This window comes from Ambystoma mexicanum, chromosome 14 (assembly GCF_040938575.1).
Source record: "Ambystoma mexicanum isolate Mex_15411 chromosome 14, UKY_AmexF1_1, whole genome shotgun sequence".
NCBI lineage: Eukaryota > Metazoa > Chordata > Amphibia > Caudata > Ambystomatidae > Ambystoma > Ambystoma mexicanum.
Genome location: NC_090940.1, coordinates 652781249 through 652802179, shown reverse-complemented (window position 1 = coordinate 652802179; position 20931 = coordinate 652781249). Strand labels below are relative to the sequence as shown.

The 20931-nt window shown below is 48.0% G+C and overlaps 1 protein-coding gene across 1 annotated transcript in view; it reads right to left on the bottom strand.

Moving 5' to 3' along the window:
- TDRD9 (tudor domain containing 9) overlaps positions 1-20931 on the bottom strand; it is a 2559831-nt gene that overhangs the window by 1502592 nt on the left and 1036308 nt on the right. The window contains exon 15 of the mRNA XM_069638191.1: positions 12617-12748. Within this exon, the coding sequence (XP_069494292.1) occupies positions 12617-12748 (132 nt within the window). The remainder of the gene's footprint in view (positions 1-12616; positions 12749-20931) is intronic.

The window sequence follows — 20931 nt, the reverse complement described above, 5'->3', positions numbered from 1 at the left end:
CAGGCATATTGCTGAAATATCCTGGTTCCATGAGGTGTTTGAGTTTTGTTTGAGTGGAAAGTCCCACATACTAATGGCTGAACAGTGCAGCAGCAGCAATTTAATACCTTCCCGACACAAATTGGTGGCGGGAAGCCTCCAGGGTGCCGATTGACTCCGCTGGAGAGATGGCAGATGCCATCTTGGCCCGTATCCTGGGCCAGATGCATAGAGGGCCGCTCTGTTCCGACACCGCAGGCGCAGCCGGACCGGCCGCCGGCCCCCTGGGGCCAACTGCGACGCACCCAGGGCCACAGCAGACTACTGTCAGACAGGAGGTGCCTGTAAGCACGCAAAAGGCGAGGGGTAGACAGGGTGGGTTCCACTGGCCCAGGCGCGCTCTTTGGAGCCGACGGCTACATCCTGCCCCCTCGATGGACGAGTGGCAAGCGGCGGCCCCTCCTGGCTGGTAGCGACTCGGTCTGCCGGGGTGACGCACGAAATCAGGCCCACACAATGGTCAAGGACAAAGTCAAACGGCAGGCCCTAAAGAGCAAAATGGACCATTTCACAGTGGGTGCCTTCCAAAGGCCCATAGCCCAAGCTTCAGAGAACGCAGACACGAGATACGGGCTGCAGGACCCACCCATCTCCCTCACGGATGTCATGACGGCCATTTGTGAATCAAGGTCATCTCTGGAAGGAAAGATAGGCGGCCTGTCTACATAGGTGTCCTTCCTCAGACAGGATCTCCGTAACCTGGCCTCGAGAGTAGGAGAAACAGAACAGAGGATCTCTGGCTCGGAGGATACCATCAAAAAGATTGAGAAGCAACTGGCCGCAATTACCCAAAAGGTATCCCAACTTGGAGATGGAGCAGAGGACAATGAAGGGCCTGCACGCTGTAATAACCTAGGGGGTCCATAAGAGAGGGGAGGGGCCCAGCGAGGAATGCTTTCTTTAACAATGGCTCAACAAATTGTTTGCCCCAAAGAAGCTCTCCAAGTTGTTCTCGATTGAGCGGGCACAACGAATCCCGACTGAGCACCCGGTTCCCGGCACGCCCCCACGCACAATAACTGGCAAACTCCTGAACTTCCGAGAAAGGGATGCCGTACTTCAGATGGCCTGGGCCACCGGGCCCCTCACCTACAATGGCTACTGCATTGGATTTTATCCTGACTATACTCGGGAGGTTCAAAAGGCTCGCCAATCCTTCGAATCAGTGAAAAAGAAGCTACAGTCTTGGTCTATAAAATTTGCATTGTTCTTTCCAGCACAGCTTAAGGTGCATCATGAGGGGGTGCACCCACCTATTCTACTGGCCGAAAGAGGCATGGGAATGGCTTGAAACTCAGATCCTTAATAGATCCGTGCAACTACAGTCGACGAGGGGGCCACCACGGCGGAAACAGGGTAACAGGTGCTTCAGGTTGGGCAGGGGGGGAAGGAGTACAGGGAGGGATGTGGGGGCCGTTTTACAAACTTGTTCATGATTGGGATGAAACTACAAAGGGGGAAGTTCTGGGCGTTGGCACTTAAGAGTTTGTTTTAGTTGGTTGCATCGCTTGGTGAAGAGGTTGGACGCAGAGTGCAGACATGCATTTTGCTGGCTTAAAGAAAACGAATGTTCAGGCCCAACAATCCTTGGATCCGTGGGTTGGACACTGTTCTACATGGCACTGGGAGGACCCTTGGGGCGAAAGCAACAGAGGGGGGAACCTATCACATGCCCAAACGACATTTCCCCGGACTCCAATGGCAAATGAGGGACAACTAACCCTGCTCACATGGAATGTCATAGGAATTGATCTCCAGTATTAAACGTGGGCTGGTAGTCCAGTTCCTAAATAGACATTCACCTGACATTTCACACCTCACAGAGACACATCCAATTGACAAGGAATGGAGGTTTTTTTAGAAGATCTAACTATGCAATGGCCTTTTACGCGGATTCTCTAAAGGGGCCAGAGGCACAATGATCCTCATACATAAAAGGGTCCCATTTTGGTTGGGAGGGGTCCAGGCGGATCCAAGAGGGCGTTTTGTGGTGGTAATTGGGGACATAGGGGGCAACAACTGGGGTATTGTAGCAGTATATGTGCCCCCACCACTCACACTCAAACTCCTGAATGATCTCCAAGCGGCAATGCTTGATAAACAAGCAGATTTCTGGGTACTGGGGGGAGGGGGGAGACTTCAAAGAGGTAATGGTGGTGGATAGCGACTTATAAGGGTATTAGGAACCCCGACCTCCTGACTAAATTGAACTCCTTCGCGACAGCGCTTGGGCTGGTGGACGCATGGCAAACTTTGCACCCTTCAGACTCTGGGTTCTCCTTTTTTTTCAAATGCACATAAGTCCCTGTCTCGTATAAACTAGTTTTGTCCCGCAAGACATGATACACAGACTGGTGACTGCTACGTTACCTGGGGTATCTCGGTCCACTCCCCCCTGATCATAGCGCTAAAACAAGGCCAAACAAAAACCAAACCCACCTGGCGCCACAATGCATATTACCTCGACATTCCTGGGGTGGCAGGCGGACTCTACCCAAAAAAAAAAGCTGAATATTTCTCCCTAAACGAAGGCTCTGTCAACAGCCAGATTACGCTGTGGGAAGGCTATAAAGCGGTACTCCGTGGGGAAGCTCTCTCTCCCCTGGTGTCGTATCACCGCTGGCAACCAACCTGCAAAATCGCAGAGGCAGAGGAGCGCGCAGCTAGGGCAGAGGAGGTGTTCCTCGCATCAGGGGCTTGTGCCTCGCGTGAGGCCCTCATTACAGCTCAGGTGGTCTTAAGAAATTTGGCCTTGGACAATGCGAGGGCTGCTCACTGGGCAGTATGCAGTCAGATACATGAAACGGGAGACAAAGCTGGGAAAACCTTGGCATGGCTGGAAAAGAGACAAGAACAGGGGGCATGTGTGGGCCATACGGGAGACCTGAGGGTAACTGCTAACTGACAATGAGATTACAGAGGCATTTGCCACCTTCTATGAACATCTCTATTCACCTCAGGTATCGCTGCGGGGAACAGATGGCCCACACTTGCTTGATTCAATTACGATTCACAGGCTCTCAGAGCATCAGACACACACATTGGAAGCAGAGATCACAGAGGAGGAGGTGGCGACTGCTCTGTCCCAAATCCAGTCTGGGAAAACTCCGAGACCGGATGGTTTCCCGGTAGAGACCTGGAAGCGCTTGGGAGAACCGATAATAGGCCACATGCACAGTATGTTCGTATGTTGCCAGGAGGCGGGGCGGCTCCCCAAGATCTCAGGAAGGCAGCCATTGTGGTGATCCCCAAACCGTGGAAACCACCAGAAGTCGGTCTCCTATATGCCACTATTACTCATCAACGGAGAAGCCAAGGTTGTTGCCCGGTCTTAGCCAACAGACTGTTAGGGGTTATACACTCCCTCATGTACCCAGACCAATGTAGATTAATGCCATGTAGATCCACCCGCATGAATGTATGAAGGGTACAGTTCGCTATTGACCGGGTAACCGCGATAGAAGATCCACTTGCACTTTTGGCTGTGGATTTTGAAAAAGCCTTCGACTCCATGGGACGGCAGCCTTCTGGGATATTATGGGTCACATGGGATTTGGGGCCAATTACATGTCCTGGGTCAGAACACTATACGACTCCCCCAAAGCAGTGGTACAGATTAATGGGACTTCTTCCAAGATGTTTGTGCTGGGGCGGGGAAATAGGTAGGGTTGCCCCTTCTCCCCCAGCTATTCACACTGGCCACAGAGCCGCTTGTGATCGAACTCCGGGTGGCAGGAGAATGGACAGAATTTGCGAGGAAAAGAATGGGTCATTTTATGCTGACAACATTTGCATTTATATGAACAATCCAAGGATCTCCTTCCCGGTAGTATCGAACATCCTCATGGAATACCAGGAATTCTGTGGCCTCAGGGTGAATAAACAGAAAATGGTTCTCTTTCCCCTTCACAGTGGGATCGAGGCTATCCCACGGCACTGCCCATATTCGGTCTCCATCCAGAGCTTCGAACATCTGGGCATCCACGTAAGCCCCAATTCTGTACAACTTCCTGCACCTTAACCTACAACCAGTAATAGACAGATTCGGGACTGACGTGACCCACTGGCAATCCCTCCCACTAACACCAATGGGCAAAGCGGCACCCTTCAAAATGCTGACACTCCTTGAATTCCTATATGTTCTCCACAATGCCCCACTCCATATCCCCCAAACGATCTTTACATCCGTGAAGAGACCTAGGGGGAGGGAAGCAACCCTGCATAGCCATCAAAACCCTACAGCGCTCTGTCTGGGAAGGGGGAATTGGTCTACCCTGTCTCCCTACTTACTACTGAGCTACACAGCTGGGAGTGGTGAATGACTGGCTTTCAGGGGGACCCGGTGATCCCACATATAGGGGGAGAGATTAGGAATATGGGCACAAATGCACCCCTCTGAGTGTTATATGGGATGGAAAAGGAAATGCCAGATATGTGTAACGCTCTCCTGATATCCACGGGGACGCCACTCACCCGGTCCGGACTTCCGACCACTTCGAACCCTTCCCTGGACTTGCTCAACCAAGCTCTGGGCCTGAAACACAATATTATCAGAGGTCCATTCCCTATTGGTCTTGCTTGTCTGGCCCCCCTTTTCTTCCCTGGGTCCCAACCTTCCTCCGGACCTCTCCTCACCTTGTTTTTTGATGCGGGGCGCTCTCCGTCCTGCCTTCGATGCAGGGGTGCGTTGGGTGATGCGGGCTGGAGGGTGCCTAGTTGCTTCACTGGCACGGGCCCGGCAGACGGGGCTTGCTGCGGTTTCAGCCCGACCGGTAATTGGAACGAGTCTTACAAAAGTTCTGATGGCTCTAGTCCCTTTAATACTGTGTCTTTCTTTCCTTAGGTGATGAAGGTCTTGAGGATGGTGATGCGCTGCTGAAGTAGGAATGCAGAGCGTGATGCTTATTGGCTTCCTTAGCACTAACCAATGTTCGTCTTTTCCGTGTCCTTTTAGGTGCTGCAGTAACCCAGCATGGAAGCGAGCTGAGGAGATGAGCTGCGGTGAGAAAGCGTGATGTGCGGCACCTCTTAAATGTTTTGAGCTAACCTGATGTGCCTTTTCCCCTTTTTCAGATCGGCGGATGCTCCAGAGCAGAAGTTGTCCGATCGATGGGAGTTCAGGTAATGATTAAACTCTATTTGCAAATTCGAGAGAGCTAAGTATTGCACAATGCTTACTAACGTCTTTTCTTCTATTCTTCTCCCCTTTGGTAGGGCGCAGTGTGCTGAGATGGAGATGACTGCCGTAGGAATCCGCAAGACTGGGAAGAGCTGGACAGAAGTTGGATGCTCTTCGAGGTGAGTATTGGCAACAAAGTTCTTATTCTTGCAGGTGCGCTGGCGCTGAAGAAAGAAGTGGGCCTCTTCAGGAGATCCGAGCACGGGGAGTGTCACGCTGCAGGTGCAGAGAAACACAAAGCATGTTTCTCAGGCCGGGTGTGGTTTAAATAGTCTGTAGGTATCCCAGGTATCCCTGGGCTGAGCCACACCCGAAAGACTAGACCGCTCATCCAGTTCACGGAACTGAATTACATGGGGGCATCCATTGCCCCATAATACATTGCAAGTCCAATACTAAGTGGATCTCAGGAATGCGTGTGAGCTTGGTGCCAAAGGCGCCAAGTCTGAGTCCAAGTAGGTGTCTGGAGAGATGGAGAGGCCCTTAGGGGCTGACTAGGCGGCCGTGACCTGGCTCCAGCCTGATATGCCAGGGGACTGGGGGGGGGGCGGGGGGGGGGGGGCAGGAATCGTGACTATATGCCCAGAATGTCTGCCAAATCTGGATAGAGACTCATCACATTGGTTGGGGCAGGAGACCAACAATTGTCCAATCCCTATCTAACAACATGCACATGCCCAAAGTCCTACAAATGGGTCACTTTGGGTGGGAAGAGTTGGGGATACAAACCATTGCTTATGCGATACAAGACTGGCACCTCTTGACATTCAGGGCCATGCAGGAAAAGTTTGCCATACCCATTGGAGCATACTATAGACACCTGCAACTAACATACCATCCGTGCCCAATTCCCCGTATTAGCGGAGGTCCCAAAGTGCTCATAAGCAAACATTCCTCTCGGTGGCGTTGGGACTGGGGAAGAGACTTACGGCTGCTACGTGGGGATCTTCAGACAGACTGAGCTTTGGACGCTGGGTCAATGAAATGGTCATGCCTGCGCCATGGGCGCACACATTGGCAACCATCATGGACTATTTGTTATTCATTTATCTTCAGAATACTCTTGGAACAACTCCTATTCACACTTTGGTACTTAATTCCCATTTGCGTGACTTTGGTGCTTTCTTATTCAACTCAACTAACTACATGTACCACAATGCACCTTGCTACAGCTATCAATTCCTGGCCATTCCCATTCGTCAGCATTGGAACCACAATCCCCAGAAGCCCTAGGGATCAGTGCTGCTTCCACCATCTCAGGACCAGAGGGGGAGGAGGCAGATTGTATTCAGGTGTGCTGCTCCAGGTGCTGCCAATTAGCCTGCCTCAGTACAGGGCAGTGCGGTATTTAAGCAGCTGCCTGCAGGAGATCAGTCTCTTGCATCAAGAGTCCTCCCAGCCCCTTTTTGCCTTTTGACGTGTTTTTGTATGCTGTTCCTGCTGCTGCATTTTCCTGCTTTTGTTCCAGTGCTCTTTCTGGGCTCCCTGTCTTGCAGCCTGCTACACCCTGCTTCCTACGGCCCTAGCCTTTTGGGCTCCCTGCCTCACAATCCTGCTCCTCTGGGCTTCCTGCCTTGCAGCCTGCTACACTCTGCTGCCTACAGCCCTAGCCTTTTGGGCTCCCTGCCTCACAGCCCTGCTCCTCTGGGCTTCCTGCCTTGCAGCCTGTTACACTCCGCTACCTACAGCCATAGCCTTCCGGGCTCCCTCCCTCGCTGCTCTGCTCCTCTGAGCTCGCTCCTTGCTGCTCTGCTCCGCTGGGCTCCCTGCCTTGCAGCCTACTATTCTCTTCTGCTTTCAGCCCTGACCCTCTGGTCTCTCTGCCTCAACGCCCTGTTCCTTTGGGTTCGCTCTTTGCTGCCCTACTCCTCTGGGCTCTCTGTCTGCCGCCTACTACAGCTCTCAGCCCTGCTTCTCTGGACTCTCTGCCTTGCAGCCTACAACAGTCCTCTGCAATCCACTACAGTTTTTTTGTACCTTGTGCCATTCGGTACTGCAGCCCTGCTTCCTTGTTTGCAGCCCCCCCTCTTTCCTGGCTGCTACTCCCTTGCTCTCTTCCTTGTTTGCAACCCCTTGTTCATGATCCCTGTCCTTCTCTTCCTTGACTCCTCTGTCCTCCCCTTTAGTTTACCCACTTCTATTGTACTATTTTTTCCCTTCCTTCCCTTCTGCTAGATTTCTCTTCGACTTCTTTGTCCCTGGTTATTTCTGTTCTTGTCTCTCTTGTGTCTTATGTTGATCCTTTGTACAGAGCTTGACTGTTGGTTTCCGGCAGGCAACCCCTGCCCCTTCCCTTGTCGCGTTTTCTGTTTAACAGACACCCACAGCTGTTGTTCCCAGCCATGAGAAGACAGAGTGGGCCTCTGTAATAGTAATCTGTGCAGAAGGCTGGAGTTTCCAAAGGTCCGTGGAACACTTTTTCCATATCTGCATACACCCCAAGAGGGGATCCAGTTTGTTTGTATCTTTGTATTTTCTGCCCCTTTCTGTTCACAACTACAGTTGGCTACGTTTCTTTCTTGAGTAGTTTCCTGCTGTGTGTGTACTTATCTGTCACCTTACTTCAGCACAGCCACCCAAACCCTACCTGGGGGCCCTGTGCCACTCTTGACAGAGCGCCATCCTTGACAGAAATTGACAGATGTGCAACCTTAGAGAAATGCATCTACAATGCCAGGGGCAGCCCTCCGAAGTTTCTGAAGGTCTGGGGGAAATGGACAGGAACTGTTCGACTACTCAGCACAGAAACGCCCTGTAGCACTGCATCCATTGGGCTATGGGTGCGCGGCAACCAGGGACACTCATCCCCCCTTACCCTGAACCATGCATACATGTATTTTCATTTCTCATTACGGTCTTACAAATGTGGATATACTGTACCTTTGCAATACAACCTTGTTTTGTTTGTTTTGGTTAATTTTATAAACCAATAAACAGATTTAACCCCTTAAGTGCCAAGGACGAGGTATCATGTCCTTGACATTACCTCCGTAGTGCCAAGGACGAGATAGCTCGTCCTTTTTGGCACCTTGTTTTGAGCGATCCCTGCAAAGCAGGGATCGCTCAAAACTGTAATCCAACCCCCGGGCTATGTGAGGAGGTGGTCCCCCTCATTGTCAGGGGGCTGGATTACCTTCAGTTTCACATCGGCGTGCGTAAAGTACGCCGACATGAAAGTAATTTCACTGCAGCAGCCATTTCGGGCTGCTGCGGTGAAAATAGAAGGGGAGTGTTCACCTTTCTCCCCCTCGATCTCGGCTGTATTTCAAGCCGGAGATCGAGGGAGGCGTCGTTGAAAAGGGGAGATTGGCCCCTTTCCAACGACACCCTTTGAGACAGCATTGCTGCCCGCGGACCGGTCGCAGAGCGCTCGATACACGGGCAACAATGCCCACTAGTTACCAGGGATACATTTGTGACCTGGGGGGGCAGGGGGACTGCTTACGTAAGCAGCCCTATCTCCCCCGGCCCCCAAAGCATGGAGGCACATATATAATGACCCTCCAGGGATGGGGGCATAAAAGAAAAGGAAAAAATAAAACGTGATGGGAACGGGGTAGGGTTTTGGGGGCCCTACCCACCAGGGATTTTTTCGGGAATGGTGTTGGAAAGGGGAAATTCTCCCCTTTCCAACCACCCCCTGTGTGACAGCATTGCTGGGTGCGGAGAGGGCGAAGAACGCTCGATGCGCGGGCAGCAATGCACACTAGACACCAGGGAGGTCTTTGAATTTGGGGGCTGCTTACAGTGCCCCCAAATATGTGCCCCCAAAGCATGGGGGCCCATATGTGCTGAACCCTGGGGGCAGATGGCTGATCATCTGCCCCCAGGTAAGAGGGTAAAATAAAAAAATAAAAAATACTAAATTAACTGGGATGGGGTGGAGGGGCCTACACGGCAGGGATTTTTTTGCCCCCCTGAAAGGGTCGTGGCCCTCCCTCTCTCACACAAAGTGGAAAGGGGAGGGGCACTCCTTGTAGCCCTCCCTGGGGGCAGATTTATGCCCCAGGCAGGTGTACATGAGGTGGCCGACCCATCCAATTGTAAGGGGAGGAGGGCCACCAGGAATAAGGGTGCAGGCACCCCAAAGGAGGGGGCAAAAGAAAAAAGAAAAAAGAAAAAAAAAACAAAAAACAAAAAGGGAGTTTTGGGTGGGAGTGGGGGAGGCCACCAGGGATTTATTTTACAGAAAGGGGGGGTAGCCCTCTCCCCCTCACCCCAAGGGGAAATGGGGGCACCCCTTGTAGCCCTCCCTGAGGGCAGATATCTGCTCCTAGGAAGGGGCATCTGACCCCAGGGAGGGCTGCATGCAATGCCCCCCCCCTGCCTTTGGTGTGGTGGGGTAGAGGGTCACCCCCCATTACATTAGAAAATTACCTGGCGGTTTAGGGTGCCCCTCAGCCCACCCTAAAGTGTAGTGTACCATTTTCCATTTTTGTCTGTTTACGAAACTTGCCTTGGCGCCGAGGGGCACATTGGTGTGGCAATCTGGCCCCAGGGTGCCCAAACCTTACTTCCCCCCCCACTGGGGGGGCCTGTCCCGCACATTTTTGGTGGGCCTCTCCCCCCCACCCCAAATGGAGGGGGGTGTACCTCATGCAGCCATTTGTAGGAGGCCCAGGGAGGCCTTCATGAGGTGCCCACGCCACCCATTTGGGGTGAGGGGGAAGAGGGCCATCAAAAATTGTGGGACAGGACCCCCAGTGGGTGGGGCAGTAAGGGTTGGGCACCCTGGGGCCAGATTGGCACACCAATGTGCCCCTCTGCGAAAAGGCAAGTTTTGTAAACAGAGGTCCAACTTGTGCAGAGCGGACCAGAATGTTTTACCCAGAACTGTTTTTTCGGCACATTTCAGACTTTGCCGGGGCTTCTGGGTAATAAATTCTGGGCCGATTTGCGCAAGTCAGCCCTCTGCGGATTCCCATCTGTGTCCTCTTTTCGGAAATGCATGGGGTTCCCAGTTTTCCTTGGTGGCTTGGAAACCCTAGGCACAAATGTGTATGGTGTGGGCTTGAGCAAAATTCAACATTTTCTGCTGTCCAAAACGACTTACGGGTTACCTGCGTTTTAGGCTTTCCCTTTGGCGCCCAGGTAGGTGCACCCACACATGTGAGGTACCGTTTTCATCGGGACACCTGTGGGAACGCGGGAAGGTATAACATTTGATGTGTTTGTGTGGTTCACTTAACGTTTTGACACATTTGCTGGAGCCCTTTGTCACACAACCCTTTCATTTCCCAAATGTGCCCTACATTTAGTTGCTGGTTTAGGCACCATACACTTACCTGCACAAGTCACCTACCCTTGAAAAAGGTCTGCCTGTGCTCTTTCAAAAAAAGTATGCTTGCCGTTCCTCACCACATTGGTTTTCCTGATTTACACATGCTAAGTGCGTCTGTTCAGGCCGTAAGCATAAAACTACTGTGTACCATGGCTCAGTGTTTGGCTTGTGGTATTGTTTGTTTTGGAAAACACTACAAAAAATGTGTGCTTTCCTAACTGCAAGAGTCGGGGGAATGTAGTGGAGCATTGCTTTTCTCAAAATTCATAGAAGCCTTTGCCGTACCAAGCCAACCATGTCCACCACATACCTTTTTTCGCTCATGTTCCCGATTTTCCCCAATCTATGCCATTTTCCCGTACCTAGTTGTTGCCCGACCTACGCAAATCACCGCTTCCTAAACTTGGAATTTTGTCTACTTTTCATAAATATATGCCTTTCTGTCCTCCAATTCGGCTTTCCTACCCTTTTCTTCCATTCCGTCCATGCATGTCCAATTGACAAAAATGGTCAAAATCGCCTACCTCTCACAAAACAGTTGATAACCACATCAAAATCTTTTTTTTTCGTTTCCACTCAACCTGTTCTTGAAAGCCAGGAAATTGGGGAAGTCAGCACAGCAAACCATTTGTTCCCAGCTCTTACAAGGAAAAAAAACACAGGCTTCTTTGTACAACATTTTATTGCCATTTCTTGAAAACACACAACATTTTCGCCCTTTTTGCTTATTTTCTCTCACCTCCCTACAGCAACCTATGATTCCTGGGTGGCGTTACGACCGCCTACATGTGGGGAAAAAAGGAGCAAATTTGGCCGAGATATCACATGTAACAAAAACGTTACAAGCCAATAAATGGCCACATACCGAAATTATTAAAAAAAGGCCTTGGCACTAGGGGGGGGGGGGAATACCCATGGTACTTAAAGGGTTAAAAAGAAAGTTAGACTTGGAACTGGTTGTTCCCACCAGCCTGAAGGAAGGAGTCCTCTTTGGAGTTTGTCGCACAGAAAACTGGGTCAGGACAGCAGTAGTCGCTTAACAGTGCTGAAAAGGGTCTGCAGGCATCTGATCATCTTCGGTTACTATGGTTTCCTGTGGTCTACTTGCTTTTCACTCCAGGAGCCTCGCCTTCGATATAGTTCTAGCACAAACTCCTCTGCAATCTCTTAGCAATTTAAAGAAAGGGGCATTTGGCTGTCCAATCGGAACAGCCAGATCCCCAGTGGGAGCTGGTTCTATTCAGGCACTCTGGCAGACAAAGTGTGCCAGAGTGCCTGAATAGAACCAGCTCTATATGTGTTGCTTTATATTGCTCCCTTCTGAAGAAGGCTTACTCTAACTGTTACATTAATAATTGTTTAATAAAGAAACCTTGTGTGTGTATTTGAATACTTGTCACTGTGAATCTCTGTGCCACCTTGAGAAAAGCTTGGCTTCTCAACATGCTACCAACCTGTGTAGTACAGACTTATATCAACGGTTGGGTTCCTATTGCCAGGAGGCCAGGGTTGTTGTAGTGCACCCAAAAGGTACTGCATACAATCTCGCCTAACAGGAGGAATTACAAGTCCTTCAGATGTGCACACCAGATTAATCTAAGCCGATTGAAGAGTTGAGAGGCAGAAGATAATGTAGCGATAAACAGTTATCAATTGTCCAGCAAGCATAAATGCTGGGATCCATACAGGACCAAGCATTAAAGACCTAGGAGTATCTGTAAAGACTGCACACCAAGCTGCGTGTCCACTTGGCTTACTGAACCGGGCAGTGTAAACCCAGATCAGCAAGCAGTGTACATAAAAGAAAGGGATCACTTACAACCAACTTTAAGGAGGGAAACCCGGTTTTGTTAAAGATAACCCACTAACTTTGTAGATGTTTATCCCGACCACAACCTGCTGGTGAATATATGGTTAATCTTAAGTTTTACATCAAGCGGTCTGATCCGCCACAGGTGTGTGTTTGTTGGAGGATAGTGCGGAACCTGTGGCAGGGGGATTTCAAAATCAGTATCTTACATTTTAGTACCATGAAAAATCTGATAAAACCTCTGCACAGATTACAAATGATACACCTTAAGAAAGCTATGCTTGGTTCTCGTCTCCCAAAGCGTTACCTCTTTCAGGACGAGGATTGTGTGCTCAATATCAGAGATTTTAGGAGGGGAAAGAGCAGTAGCAAGTAGAGCACGTGGTTCTCCCATGTCGAGCAGTTTGACCTTCAAGATTGTATTTCCCAATGGACAGCGCTGTATGGAAAAATAAATGGATGACACATGTGTAAAGAGACTAGGACAAAAAAGCAACAGCATCATTAATTTCTTTTTACAGCATTATTTCCAAGTCTGCGTCTTATCTTGTGGATTGTAAAACGGATCAGGCACTACATTTCAAAGAAAAGAGGTGAATTGCCTATTTCTACAGCATGCACCGGTTCACAATATGATCTACAGCCATGTAAAAAAATGGCAAAATAAGTGTGAAATTGGGCTATGTGGCTAGGGCCAGTTAGTCTCATATTAGTTCAGTGCTTTTACAATGCCGGTGAGAATGAACAAGAGCTCTAAATAGGTCAGGGCAATACATCAGGAAGTTTGTTGGGGTTGTGACACACTTACTTGTGAAGCCATTTCTCTGGAAAGCAATTGGGTAGAATCAGTCACATATTCTGTCAATGTCACTGAAAGGTTTGCCAATCTGTTCCACCCGAGGACTGCACAAGAGACTGCAAATGTTACAGCATTGCTTTTAATCGCCAACATTTCCAATTCACTTTCTCCATGAATATGACTGAATGATGAATTCTGTAATCTGGCATAACCAAAAATAAAAAGAATTAAGATGGCTGAGATGAGCCAAGGCCAAGATGGTCATTTTGTCTTGGCTGTCCAGCCAGTAATTCACCGCTGGGCATATTCAATACCACTCAGTCTGCGTTAATGGCTTTTATTGGAATGCTCTTGTGGATGACCTATATGAGAACAGAAAACCGCACCAGGTAGCATCTCTCACCCAAGAATGCAGTTCAACAGTCTTCTCTAATCCTCAGGAGGACGGCACACAGCAGAGGAGAAAGATGGCACATTGTGCCCCAGAACACCAAGGTGAATGCTGAAGTGTGGGCAAGTGTGATAGCAACTTGTAGGCCACGAGAGAGTGGAGGGTGGGCAGGAAGAAGTTATGCAGAGCTGGCCTGTGATCAGGGACTGCTTCATAAGGCTGACCCAGTCGGTGGGTGGTGGTGACACCCACACAAATTTAGGGGACAATAAAGTAGTGAAGGTGCCGATTTTAGGCTGGCAGAGGTCCTCTGACTCTGGAGTGTCCGATTCCTATAGAACTATGTCTATGTTACTTGGGATGAAGAGAGATTCTGCAAGTACATGCATTGCGGATGAATGTAAAAGAACAGAGAGGTATCTATGGAAATATTGACTTCTTTGGCCAGTGGCAGAAAGTGCCAGGGAGTAATTTGGCCCAAATTAAGGCAAGAACAGCCAGGGTCCATGAGGACTCTGAGGGGAGAGCAGGATCAAGAAAACCTTATACAAAAAGTGGCTTCCATAGACCAAGATAAACATCGAAATAGAGGTCCTTTCCTTATCCAGAGAGCATGCAGAAATATGCTGGTTGGTTACTGCAACTCATCAATTCTGATGAGCTACAAATGTCCTCTTTTTAGGGGCTGTGTGGGTGAGGACAATGAAATCCAGACTCTAAATGTTCCCACAATACAGCTTCCTTCCCTTGCTGATCAGAGTGAGTCTAGATGCAAAATTTGCCGTTTGGGCAGTTCTTACATGTCAGAAGAAATTGTACCCATAAAGAGAACTTTGAGAAAAATAGCAAAGATCTATCGACTAGACTTAAGGCGAGAGGTTACCCACCTTTTATCGTACGTAGGTCCATGAAAAGAGCGAAAAACATTCAAAGGCAAGATTGTCTCACACCACAACCAAGAGTTACAGAAGACAAGATTACGTGTGTATCCACATTTTCACCGGTCAGTAATAAGCTACGCAGGTGTATCCTGAAAATTTGGAACACCATTAACACTGACGACTTGTCTATCAGCAAACCACGTTTTGCATTTCGGCGTATGCCCAACCTGAGAGACAAATTGGTGCATACCTATAGAGCTCCCACAGAAGAGAGGTCTAGGACCCAACCGACATTGTGGAATCTACCACCGGTAGTGGGTCATTATATCTGTGGGCATTGTTCGGTTTGCAAGTTAACATCCAATGTGAAATTTGTCGACCTTGAAGGAAGAAAATGGGAGTTAAAAAACTTCACGAATTGTAACTGACCGATTCATCAGAGGATCTGTGAGCACAGATTCTGTGTGAAGAATCAGGTACCGGAGAAACCTCTGGTAGCACACTTTAAGAGCGCCTGACATGAAGTGGACGATATCCACTGGTTCATCATTGAGATGATACTCCCCCAACCTAGAGGGGGCAACAGGGATTTGAAATTAAGACAGGCTGAACAGAAATGGATTTACTCTCTAGATAGTGTAAAAAATGGGCTAAACATTTCGATTGAATGGTCTTTATTCATTCACCATGAAAAATGAAAAATGTAAAGTGGTTTAGATATGGATGTGTTGGAATATACACATAGTCGGAGTCCGACTGGTCAAACCAGAGTTTGTCTTTGTCTCCTCAAAAGATATTGAATGAGGAGCGTATATAGTGTAGAGTACCGACCCTGTCAAGAGGATACAGCTTGAGTTTGGGTATCAGAACATAACGATACTTGACACATATGTTCACATATTTGTCATAGACATAGATTTGCGGTGCAGATTGATACTTTTTGTTTACAATGGTTAATCCACACGTATACAAATATAAGTCTGAAGTAAGTACCGACCCTAGTTAACACACCCGCTCCATCATGGCGGATGAGGGAGCCAAAGCAAGATGGCCGCCGGTCACGTGAGCAAGAAACAAATGGGTTTAGGCATTAGAATATAACAATATTTGATACATATGTCCACATACTTGCAATATACATAGACGATTTGTGGTGTAGATTGAAACTTTGTTTGCAATGGTTAATCCACACGTATACAATCATGTCTGAAGTAAGTACCGACCCTAGTTTATATACCCACTTCATCATGGCGGATGAGGGAGCCAAAGTAAGATGGCTGCCGTTTACATTAGCAAGAAACGCACGGGATTGCGTACGTCTCACGTGAGATAAGGCTGTCGGCTATTTCAGACGGCGGATGGGACGGACTATTCGCTCCACCGTTCTGAGAGGAAACCAGCGTGCGCGAGTTACACGGGAGACAAACAAAGATTACTAGGTAAGATGGATGCAGAATGAGTGAATTCTCACTAATGCACCATTGCAAGGGAAATCTAATCACTTCCTTTATTTGTGTCTGGCTATCTAGATCTCGTAGCAAGAAAACGACGCCAAATGTGGTGGAAAACCACAATACTTCCTCCAGATATAAAAAATCGTGGGGTAAAGTAAAATAGATAAGCCTTAAGAGCTAGTAAGTACAATCATTTTTGTGTTCAGGAGTATACATTTTTTACAACACGGTTCTCCGTTTTGTTATAGATCTTTGGTGTAGGTGTCCAGACAGATTGTTGTGCCACCGCGACCTGCAGTAAAAGCACAATCCGCACTTTTTGAAGCAAGGATAGCAGTGGGGAACCATTGCCCTGCTTTTAATAGCTAAGCCCTCAAATAGTGCGAACATGTTAAGGGTGATTAGGCTTTACCTGATTGGAAATAATAGAAGCTACTTGTTAAGACCGTAAAATTAAGATATCAAATAAATGTTTAGCTCATAGAAAATCTTTGAGAGAGACAGGGGTAATCCCGTTTTATGGCAAATTAATATAATGTATGGTAAGAGGCGATATAAATTGGGTAACGCTTCCTTGAAATAACTATGTGGTAAGAGGATGAGAATATGCAAAATGTGTAAATATCAAGTAAAGATGGGAAAGTAATAAGACCATGAAGAAATAAACCCTGCTCTCCATACTGAGAATGGAGGTAAAGTTGAAATAGATGCGATGCACTACTTGTTATGCACAAAGGAAAAGAAACCATGTTTTTAAGATTCAATGTTTGTTTGTTTTGTAGAAATGTTGAAATTTTGGCAAACTGACACGTGATGATATGCGTTAAAACCAGAACATGTAAAAAGACTGAGTGCCCTGAAGACAGCACCAACAGGATATACAAAGTGGAGGCATTTCTATGTATATTCTTATGTTTAAGATCTATGTTGGTTCTAGAAACACATTCTTAAAGTGTTGGCACAACCTTTTTGTCCACAGAAATCAAGGAGGGCATGAGAAACAGTGGTGGTTGAAATATACAAATACCCCACATCTAGGCATAGGAACCCCACATCTAGGCATAGGAAAGGGTTGTTGAAGTGTCAGCTTCTATGCCAGTCGTGTAAAATGTATGCCCAGATGTATGTGGTTCATAATGGGCTTGGATCACAATGATGTGTCATGTTTAAGAAAAATGTATTGTGAATGTGATGTGTTTTTGATAAACATTAAAATATGTGTATATTTTTTATAAGTACATGGTTTTTCGCCCCTTTATTGGCTAAGGGGCGAGCATGAGCAAGTGTATATGCATCTAGGGTGACTCACTGATCAGCAAGGGAAGGAAGCTGTATTGTGGGAACCTATAGAGTCTGGTTACTGCAACTGCCACTTAGCCAAAGCCAGCCCCACATGAAGCGAGAGGTAGAGTCCAAGTACCTATAGTGGCCTACACAAGTTAGGACCAATATGGATGGTACCACTGTGGGCTCACAAAGAGCCCACAAGATCAGAGTGGCCATTCGAAGGCTTTGTGGTCACCTAAACAAAGGGAAGGTCTGAAACAAAACGACAGCACCCGATTTAAAAAAACAAATTGTTTAAACTTTGCCCTCCCCCTCGCAAACCCCCCCCCCCCAAAGGCTACCGAAAAAGGTACATCTGGCCATCAATGCTGTAAAATGGCTTGCACCCTTGCTGAAGCCAAAACATAAGTATATCTGCCACCAGCCTAATCCCTAAAACAGGGTGCTGTTGCAATCCGGTTAAAGTGATCTTTGGAGAGACAATGCAGGTTATACTGAAAGTTAAACATAAATGGGCACCCTATGTAACATTGATATTTGGCCAACATAAGCAGTCAGGTGATCAGTGGGCAACGGGTTGCAGGTGCCTACATTTATAACAATGGTCAGTCATGAAGGTGGCTGAAGAGAGACGGGGTTCATTCTTGCTTCCAGTTGGGAGTCTTGTAGCCTGAGGGGTCACCTAGGCAAAAATCCAAGTTTTTAAGGCATTTCGGAATGGCCAGTAGGAGGTTTCCACTCTTAGGTCAGGAGGGAGGGCGTTCCAGTGTTTTGCTGCGACTGAGGAGAAGCAAGTCCCTCCTCCTCTTGCATTTATCACCTTTTGTACGGCTTGGCGACATGCATGGGTGGATCTTACTGGTCTGGTGGACTTGGATCTTTCAATTTTCCGGGTTAGGTATTCAGGTGCAGTGTTCAAGAGGCAATTGTGCGTGATGGATAGTGTTTTGAAGATGATCCTTTCACAAATGGGTAGCCAGTGAACGTGGTGGCTGAGATGTGTTCTCTTTTAGAGAGGTTCAGGGCTGCTTGCAGTGCATGGTTTTGAATTACGTGTAGTCCATCAAGGTTTTGTTTGGCTGTTTCAGCAAAGAGGCCATTACAATAGTCCAGTCTTGCTCCAATGATTGCTCTGGAAATGGTCAGGCAACTTTTGGGGAGAGGAAGTGTCTGGCTGTGTTGATGAGTCTCGCAGTGTATGTGGACGAGGAGGCGATTGCTTTTACTTGTTTGGTGAAAGAGGGTGGCATCCAGATGTACCCCCAGTTTTTTTTGTTTTTTTTTTTTTTTTTTTTTTTTTTACAGTTGAGGAGACTGGTATCTGGATTCCATCTATGGTGAAGGAGGTGAATTCACTGCTGAGTTTCTTGAGCAAAGCAGGTGAGCCCACTAGTAGAATCTCTGCCTGGTCGTCGTTCAGGCACAGGTGGTTGGCAGCCATCCAGGTCTGGATAGCCCAGTATATTTTGTTGATGGTAAGGGTGTCATCCTCGTAGGAACCAGGCAGGGGGGTGAGGATTTGGGTGTCGTCAGGTAGTTGGCATAGGAGATGAGTCAAGGAGGTCGATCAAGTTTGTGACGATATTGTAAAGTGAGGGAGAGACACAGGAGCCTTGGGGACACCACAGGGAAGGGTCCAGGGGAGGTGCTTGCAGGGTCTCAGAAGACTCATGGACCTGTTCAAGAAGGAGGCAACCCACAAGGCCAATATACCAAGTTATGCAAGGGAAAAAGGGTTGCAAGGGCTGAAAAAATTACCTCTGGCCACCAAAAAGAAATCCCAAAAATGCAGGGAAAAAAAGCTAAACGTTGAGTGGGCCGAAAAAAGTGTCCTAGAATCCTCAAAAATAGGAATTCTGTCTCAACGTTTCCCCACCTCTATAATATGTAGCCATCTGTTTTTATATGTTTCAGTAATAAAGATGGTTGTGAAAATAACTGGTTTAAAAATCAAGGAGGTATACTTTAAAAACGGTGATTAAACTTCCCAAAGGGAGCCAAGGTGGAATTCTTTGAGAGCCCAATTTTAAAAATCCCAACCGCTCACTACACTAGTCATGAAAATTAAAAGTGGAGTGTCCTGAAATTGAGGTGGAGCATCCTGCCGTGAAATCTAGATCAGTAGATGATCCTTTCAATGCACCATCCAAGGAGAAACTGCAGCTTCTAGGTAGGACTGTATCCGTCCTCAGTCCGGCACAATCCGGATATTGGATGCCCAGCTTTATTTTCACTTCCTCAGCAACTGGTGAAATCAGCGGGAATAAAGAATGCATGTACCATGTTCAACTCCAAGGGAATCACCAATGCATCTCCCAACGTGCCCCCTGAAAGGAACTCCGTGAGGAGACTTTGCACTTCCTGTTCTCGATGGAAGCAAACCAGCCCATCAAAATCACAGCTGGAGAACATCTCCACGATGTCCCCATTCAAAGACTATGTTCGAGTAGATTTTCCTTCTTGAGTGAAGTCCCGCAGCACTTTTTCCTTGACTCTGAGATATTCATCTAATTCTCTAAAGTGAGTGGGAACCTTCCTCATGCTACCTATTCTTTACTCTGTTCATGGAAACCCTTTAACCTCTTTTTGGAGTCATGCTTTCCTCCAACTTTTCTGGCATCTACATTTTAATGAAGCAGTAAACAGCACTTTCTGTGCAGTTTTACTGGAAGCTCGTAGAGGTTCCGCTGTAATGTTTCTTTATATTCCCTTGGTTAACACCCTGTTACCAAGACAGGGAGACGGCATACCCCAGATTATGTGGAGCGCCGAAGGGAAACGCTGCCTCCCATTGTTCACTTCTCCAGTAACTTTTTGGTTACAGGACATCTCCCTCTTTTCAGGCTGGTGGCAGTGTACCTTTTAAATTACTTTGTGAACTGTTATCGCAGGTTGTCCTCGCGGCCGTAGTATGGCACACGGAGGTCAATCATGGACGCAAAATGGTGGCTGTATTTTTTTAAGCCCACAACAAGATGGCTTGTCTTTTCTTAGGTCTTCTACCTACCTGGGTGGGGGAGGTTCCTATAGTTTCTTGGTCTTCATTGGGCTTCCCTCGGAAAGCCTGTAAAGGGACTGAGTGACTGGCAGGACAGGAAGAGGAGAGGGTCACTGAAACACCTGGTCCTTTGTCCTGCAGGGTGCCTGAGAGAAACCTGCTCTGACCGAGAGGCTGGCTGTCCCCATTGGACAGCCATCTCCAAATTGGACTGGTACATGGGATATGATTGGTGGTCTCCGCCAGTTTTCCTGCATAAACCCAGAGGACCTGGAGCAAAAGAATCTGGAAAAAAAGACTGAGGAAGAAGATGTCAACCACTTCCAGAGACAGTCGGAGCCCAGTGTGTAACTGCGGCTTTCTCGACCTTCACTTCTGAGCAACAGGGAAGATCCAAACACAACTTCCTCCCTTGGATTGGTGGGCCCAACCAGTCAAGACGAACTGCATTTTGCACCATCCCTGGAAGAGCAACAACATCCACGGCCTGCAATTTACAAATACACGGGGTCGTAAGGTAATGATCAGTGCTTAGTCTCATGAAGAAGCAATCTGCCTGGAACTTTGTGGGCATCTTTCTTGACCTGCAGAGACTTGATACACTCCCCAAAGTCCCCTCACACAATAGGGGGCCACAGAAAACAAGAGTCTACTGTGCACCATCCGTCCTTGAAACAAGCCTGGTTAAGCCAGAACCAAGAATATCCTTTGCTGGCTATCAATCTGTACAGGAGCCGTCGCCAGATCCACTGTAGTCTACTATCGCCAAGATTGAGAAAATGGACAGGTTCTGCTGTCGACTCACAGCTGGA